The sequence below is a fragment of the Chaetura pelagica genome, unplaced genomic scaffold (assembly GCF_000747805.2).
Source record: "Chaetura pelagica isolate M959 unplaced genomic scaffold, ChaPel_1.0 scaffold104, whole genome shotgun sequence".
In the NCBI taxonomy this organism is placed as follows: Eukaryota; Metazoa; Chordata; class Aves; order Apodiformes; family Apodidae; genus Chaetura; species Chaetura pelagica.
Genome location: NW_009953786.1, coordinates 1,886,023 through 1,893,506, shown reverse-complemented (window position 1 = coordinate 1,893,506; position 7,484 = coordinate 1,886,023). Strand labels below are relative to the sequence as shown.

The 7,484-nt window shown below is 43.2% G+C and overlaps 2 protein-coding genes across 2 annotated transcripts in view; one reads left to right on the top strand and one right to left on the bottom strand.

Moving 5' to 3' along the window:
* Positions 1-1,778, bottom strand: part of LOC104391624 (chromosome unknown open reading frame, human C5orf22) — a 17,705-nt gene extending 15,927 nt beyond the window's left edge. The window contains 1 exon segment of the mRNA XM_010000951.1: positions 1,745-1,778. Within this exon segment, the coding sequence (XP_009999253.1) occupies positions 1,745-1,778 (34 nt within the window).
* A 478-nt stretch (positions 1,779-2,256) lies between these two features.
* The window catches only part of DROSHA (drosha, ribonuclease type III), a 67,237-nt gene continuing 62,009 nt past the window's right edge, over positions 2,257-7,484 (top strand). Inside the window, exons 1-3 of the mRNA XM_010000891.1 lie at positions 2,257-3,107; positions 6,165-6,257; positions 7,214-7,445. Coding sequence (XP_009999193.1) covers positions 2,257-3,107; positions 6,165-6,257; positions 7,214-7,445 — 1,176 coding nt within the window. The remainder of the gene's footprint in view (positions 3,108-6,164; positions 6,258-7,213; positions 7,446-7,484) is intronic.

The window sequence follows — 7,484 nt, the reverse complement described above, 5'->3', positions numbered from 1 at the left end:
TGCTGGGAGGTGCCGGAGGCCGGGTCCGGGTGCCCTGTGCTTCTCGCCGAGCTGCTGCGGGGACGGAAGAGGTTTCGTTCGGTGTTTTTTATTTCTGTGCGTGAAGGCTGCTAACAGCACCGCGGATTTCTGCTGCTAGGCCACTGGAAAAGGCCGCTTTGTTCTTTGAACTTGCCTAAATTTACATAAAAATTGAACGTGACCTGAGTTTTCAGCGGAGGGACCTTTAAAGTCAATTGGGCGTTTAAAGTAATTTCGTATATTTTTTTGGTATTGTTTTTTGCAGCTCTGATTCTGTACTTTCTGAAGCGGTAGATTTAAGGTGGTAGAATTGGAGCAGTTTCCTGGTGTCAGGGAAATCTTGGAGCTCTAAGAGAGAGCTGATAAACAAGACCTTTTGTTTGAACGCTATGACGTGTTTAAAATAAATGTGTCTTAAGGCAAGGCACTGTGGTACAGTGGTCTTTGCTTTAATTTGCAGAAGGTAATAAAAGTTTACCTCAGCGTGTTTAATTTAAACATATATGTAAATGTCAGCCAAGTACAAAACAGTTTTGTTTTACAGGCCTGAGCTGTGTATGTTGTGACTTGAGAACTAAAGCAAATTTGATTCAGCATCTAATGAATTAGAATTAATAATTACAAAAGGTTTCACTATTAGCAGACAAAATAATGGAAATGGACTCTCTCCCTATGCTGTGAAGTTTCTTTTAGAGAGCCTTAATGAGTTTGGAGTGTACTGAAGAGGCACAGGCTGACTGGAAGGAACAAGCCCCCCATCATGGGCATTATTCCTAGCAATGCAGAATTCTCACTTGCTTTGTCCTTTGCTTGCTCTGGAGAGGGAATCAATGCTTCTGCCAGCAATTCCCAGTGGCTTACACTAAGCCCCAAGTGTGTTAAGGGGAGACTTAGGGTCCTCTTCGTTCCTTCTTCTTGATGTCAGCATTTTCCCTTGTTTATTTCTTTTCTTTTCTCCCTCCGGTTCACCAGAAGTTGTCAGCTGTCTCTCAGCAAGCTTCGTCTTTTGCAGCACTGGCACCAGAATGCAGCTGAAAGCAGGACTCTGAGCAGCCCAGGCTGGGCGCGTTGCATGGTAGCAGGTGGGAGAATATTCTGTGTATGTTCTTCAGCATCAGTGAAGCCTCAGTAAAAGGGAGGCTTTGTTTTCTTTATCTGGTGATCTTTCCAATTCTATGTGTGTCGCTCTCTTCTTTCCGTCCTTCCCCCCTATGGAACACAAAATTTGACTTCTGCAACTGCTTAACCAAGTATTTTTCTTCTCTACCTTCATTCCAGCCAAGATACCATGAATGAATGAATTTTTTATTTTATTTTAAGTGTTTTTTCTTTTTTTCCAGTTTTTGAAACTTAACATAGTAATTAAAGAATAAATGTTTAACTTTAGTGAAGCACAGTCGTTTTCATTTATAAACATTAATACAATGCATTAAGTGCATACGTAGTTTTGAGAAAGGCTTAAACTTACTCAAAGCAGTGGCAATCACCAAGCCAAGAAGCTGAGGGAATTTTTGGGAACCATTTAATTGAGTGAAATTGGAGTAACAGCATAGTCTATATAATTTTTTTTGTAACCCGTAAGATACTCATTTCACAACAGTATACTTGCCTGACTTAAAAAGCTTTGAAGTATCTGTTGAGCTCCATCCTTTACTAAACTGGGGTCTCAGTTGTGAGTGTAAATGGCTACTGTCTCATTTAAAATTTGCATCATTTCTTGTACCAGGTAACTTGCAATGAGGTGTTAGTAAAGTCATTCTGCCTGAAGTTTAGAATCATGTTAGAGAAAGGACTCCTTGTTTGGGACTTCAAATGGCAATCACAGTTGTTAAAATGAATGGTTTCTTTGGTGTGGTGTTCTTTTGTGTATCTGAAGGCTTTATAGCAAAGTCTCTGGTGAGTACAGGTGCTTGTATCCTTGGCTAGTCGTCATATCAGTCTGTCAGTCGTGTGTTGAAATTAACATTGCCTTAAGTCAGAGATCATGGTCCACTTTGGCCTCTGGATTAAAGACAGTGGAGTGCTTTCATGGATTAGGGACTTAAAGGAATCAAAGGGGCACAAATGACCAGTACTAGATGTCCAAGGAGCGCAAAGCTCTTAGTGAGTCAGTGGACTTTGCTCACTGTTTCTGTTAAGGGAAATTGCAGAAGCTCTAATTCCTGCAAATGCATTAGGGACTTCCTACAAAAATTGCATGACACTGGACTTTTATTTTCCTCATTAAGGTGAGCCATGTCTTTCCATTCTGGGCGAGGATGTCCCCGTGGTCAGGGGGGACCAGGAGCAAGGACTTCAACACAGACTTACCGCCCTCAGAACCTACGGCAGCTTCACCCACAACAGCCCTCTGTGCAATACCAGTATGACCAGCAAACTGCCCCTCCAACAACCTACTCAAACCCACCAGCCACCAGTTACATGCCTCCCAGACCAGACTTTGTCCCCTATCCTCCTCCAGTGCCCCCTTCCTCACAAAATCCCATCAGCCAGTGTCCCATGAGGCCACCGTTTCCAAACCACCAGATGAGGCAGAGCTTCCCAGTGCCTCCATGCTTCCCTCCTGCTCCTCCGCCAGTGCCAAATCCTAGCAACGCTCCTGTGCCAGGAACTCCTGCTGGGCAAAGCACCTTTCCTTACATGATGCCTCCTCCCACAGTACCCCATCCTCCCCCACCGCCAGTCATACCGCAGCAAGTCAACTACCAGCCTGTGTATTCCACAGGATATTCACAGCAGTCATTCCCACCACCGAACTTCAACAGCTACCAGCACAACTCTGGCTCCTTTCAGAGCAGCACTGCCAACAGCAGTGGGGGCAGCAGCCATTTCCGGCACACGGGTCAGTATCAGGGAGAGAAGTCGCAAAGTGATCGACGGTCTCCAGAGAGGAGCAAGCACTATGACGAGCACCGACATCGCGAGCATGGCCACATCCATGGTGACAGGCATCGGTCCACTAACCATGGGGATCGTCGGGATCGAGGCCGGAGTCCAGACAGGAGGAGGCAGGAAAGCAGTCGGCACCGGGCAGATTATGACAGAGGAAGGATATCGCCTCATCACAGAAGTTACGAGCGTAACAGGTAACTTGAGGTATCTTCTGTCTGCAGAAGGAAAGTTGTCATCATGGTCCCATAGTATTTGTTTGCATCAATGTGCTTCCCTTACTCTGGTTTTTCCCTCTAGCTCTGGATGTAGCCAGTACTCAAGTCTGATGGAAAGAGCTGTTGTTTTGACACTTTTCAGATACACTGCTTCTGCCTCACTTCTATAAACTGCCAGACTTGTTGCCCTTGGCCATGAAGATAGATGGCAGCAAAGCAGCTCTCGTTTGAAAACTGAGTGGATTGCTGAGTACTGCTCTACTCGAGTACCATAGAAACTTATGCACGTGTGGCATGAAAGCACAGTTGTTTTGTGCAAAAGACTGTGCTCACAGTTTAGCCTTACACAGGTTTAAGTCCCAGCATTTCAAGTTTCAACATTTAGGTACCAGAGTTAGTGTTCCAGGTGTTACTTGAATTTGATCTTTCTTAGAGTAAGCTGTCTACTTGTAGAGCAGCAGCACTTGGGAGGGTTTATAGTCTGATAGGTGCACATTTTTAATCCCTGCAGTGAGGTTTTTGGTGAAAAGCATGCTGTACAGTGTTCTTCAACTTGCTATGTCCTGATCCTTGTGGGTGACCAGCAGAGGCGTCTGCAGGCTTCACAGCCCTCGGTGGATGCTTAGACCTGCCTGTGTGTTTCTGTTCAGGATGAAGACCTCAGCAAGCCAGCCTTCGATCTCAAGAGATAACTGAGATGAAAATTGACATAACACCAGTTAAAAGAAATAGGCAAGTTGTAGGCCATGTTGACATCTTATGATTCAGATGGATGAGAGTGGACTGCTTAATTTGTGACATGTCATGAAGTTTCTGTCCCTCTGCTTCATAGACACAAACAGCATGCAAATCACAAGCAGACTTGATTCACTTTGCCATGTAGTGTTTCAGAGCAAACCATAATCAATTAAATCTTTCAGATGTCTTCATTTTGCTCTCATGGGGGCCCTTTCTGTGTCTAATGATCTAGGTCAGAATATTCAAAGAAAGATTCTGGAAAGTTATGTATCTAAATGTTTAACCATGGCACCTGGATCACATGCTGAAATTTGAGAAGCTCTGAGCTTTCTCATGTCACATATGAAACATGAATCTACACATAGTGCTTGTGGAAATAAAGCCACTTTGATTTAGAGATGCGGAGATGTGCAGAGATTTAATTGCAGAATCTTAAGGAAACTGTATTCCAAAAATACCCAAACCAAACCTCACATTCAGTAAGTGTACTTTGATTTCTAGAAGAGGGTTCTCCTAAAATTCAACCACTTCCCTTGGCAGTCTTTTCCAGTACTTGGTAACTGTTTATATGAAGGCTAATCTAAACCTGTCCTGGTGTGACTTGAGGCCGTTTTCTCTTGTTACTTGGGAGAAGAGACTGCCACCCACCTTGCTACAAATTCTTTCCAGGTAGTTGTAAAGAGTGATAAGGTCTTCCCTGAGGCTTCTCTTCTCCAGACCAAACAATCCCAGTTCCCTCAGCTGTTCCTCATAAGACTTTTTCTCTAAATTCTTCACCAACTTTGGACATGGTTGCTCTTCTCTGGACAGACTCGAGCACCTCAGTGTCTTACAGTGACGACCTAAAGTTGAACATAGTGTTTGAAGTGTGGTCTCACCAGTGTTGAGTACAGGGGGACAATCAATTCCTTAGTCCTGCTGGCTACACCATTTCTGATCCAAGTCAGGAAGCTGTTGACCCTGGCCATCTGGGTACACTGCTGGCTCATAATGTAGTCTGCTGTTAGCCAAGACCCCCAAGTCCTTGTCCAGTGGGCATCTTTCCTCTTCCCCAGGCCTTTAGTGAATTTAAATCTCTTTTGCCTCAAAAGTATGTTTGCATGGTCAAGTTCTTTATGTGTTCGTGCAAGTTGAGTCTTGTAGATATTATTCATAGTTTCAGCATGATGCACTTACTCTGTATCTTTGCAGTCCTTTGTGCATGCTTGAGGTAGCTGCCAGGAAGAGAGGGCTTGCCTGAAACACTTGGAATTACCTCTATGCTTACAAAGCTATTGCACATGGAATAAGTTTTCTTTCCCTTGTTAAAAAAGGTTCAAGTCACATTAATCTTACCCTATGTCATTAGTAACAGAAGAGGAAGAATGGCAACAAGTCCTGTGGTGAATCTGTAGAAATTACCTCTGTATGGTATGAATTGACCATCATATTGAGGTAGATGGCTTAATGACAAAAGCAGAGTAGATAGGTGACTGTCTTTTACAAATTTCTTGAATCGCAGAATCACCAAATTATTGAGGCTGAAAAAGACCTCTGAGATCAAGTTCAGCCTATCACTTAACACCACCTCATCGACTAGACACTTAAGTGCCACATCCAGCCTTTCCTTAAGCACCTTCAGGGATGGTGAGTCCACCACTTCCCTGGGCTGTCCATTCTTATGTCTAATCAACCTTTCCATGAGGAAGTGCTTCCTAATATTCGACCTAAACCTCCCCTGGCGCAGTTTCAGGACATGCCCTCTTGTCCTGTCACTAATTGCCTGGGAGAAGAGCCCAACCCCCACCTGACTACAGCCTCCCTTCAGGTAGTTGTAGAGAGTGATAAGGTCCTCCCCTAGTCTCCTCCAGGCTAAACAACCCCAGCTCCCTCAGCCTCTCTTCATAAGACTTTCCCTGTAATCCCTTCACCACCTCGTTGCTCTCCTCTGGACCTGCTTCAGCACCTCAGTGTCCTTGAAGTGCGGGGCCCAGAACTGTACACAGTACTTAAGGTGAGGCCTCACCAGTGCTGAGTACAGGGGGAGAATTACATCCCTACCCCTTCTGGCCACACTATTCCTGATACAAGCCAGGATTCAATTGGCCTTCTGGGCCACCTGGGCACACTGTTGGCTCATATTCAAGCATTGTCAACCTGTACTCCCAGGTCAGTATTAAGAATGCCTGGGTTTTTAGCAGTCAGCATGGGAGTGTCATTTTGTATAACGTAATCTCAGCCTGCTTCTCTACTCGTTCCAGATGTGGAATGTATGAAATGCCAGATTTATCTTGTAACTTACGTTTTGAACTCTCCAAGGGAGCGGGAGAGGGAGAGGCATAGGCACCGTGACAGCAGACGATCACCATCCCCAGACAGATGCTACAAGAAAGATTACAAGAGAGCAGGAAGGTAAGGAAGGTTACGTTTTGTGTCTTGAGTATTTGAGGCTATGTGCAGCCACACATGAGTTTTTGTGTATGTATATATGCATATATACTGTTTGAAAATCAAAAAGAGGGGTGTCTTAAAGTTGTAACTGCTTATACATGTAAATGCCAGTTATCTCAAGACCTTGTAGACTAAGAAGCAGGATCAAACTCTGGACAGAGGGCTTCACTGCTGTGTCCTAAATTATTCCTCTTACATCTGTTCCGGTCTGTAAAGTATGAAGATTCTTTAAAGTAATTCTTTATTTAGATCATCTTTTAGGAAATTATTTTTAATATTCATGCTCCTTCTGAAACCTGGATATTATAAATCAGTGCGATATTACTGGCTTTGTAGTCAGAGGAGATAAGAAAATTTTTCCTACATTTCTGCTTTTGAAAGCATTACTCTTGCAATACATCATGAATATCACAGGTTGTGTTGTTCAAAGGAGTGCCAGACTTAGAGTCAGACAAGCAGTGTGGCTTCTATATAATCCTCTAATAAAACCCTGATTCTTTTATCATGCAAATGTTTTGTGGGCTGTGTGTTAAGACTTCTTTATATTGTAACTTTTAGTTGTAAGTGATGTGACTTTTAATTCTGAGTGATGACTTTCCAACTGTGGAACAAAATTAAAAGTCACCTAAAATGCAATTAGGAATTTAAATCTAAAATAGCACTTTTTTTTCATTTGTATTCTTAAAGAAGGTTTAAAACACAAAAGCACTTTTAATTTTAAGTCATATTTTGTAATAGGTCAGAACTACAAAGTGCTCTTTCAGGTGCAAGTTAAAAGCAGGAAGAGGCAATTGTATTTTCCAGTAATTTTTGTTGTGTGACATAATGATGTACTGCTCTGAAGCAAGCTATTTGTTTTTCATTATAAAACTGTCACTGTTAAAGAGAATTGCTTTTGTTTGCTTTCTTCCTCTAAGCCGGTCTCCAAGCAGAGAGAGAAAGAGACCCCGATGGGAGGAGGACAGAGAGAGGTGGTGTGAGAGCCAGAGCTCCAGCAAAGAGAGAAGTTATACCTCCATCAAAGACAAAGAATCAGAGGAAAATGCATCTGAAAAAAATGAAGAGGAAGATGAGGAATTACTTAAGCCAGTCTGGGTTCGTTGTACCCACTCTGAGAGCTATTATTCCAATGACCCTATGGATCAAGTGGTATGTTTGTGAGAGAACTCTAAAATTACTGTACACAGT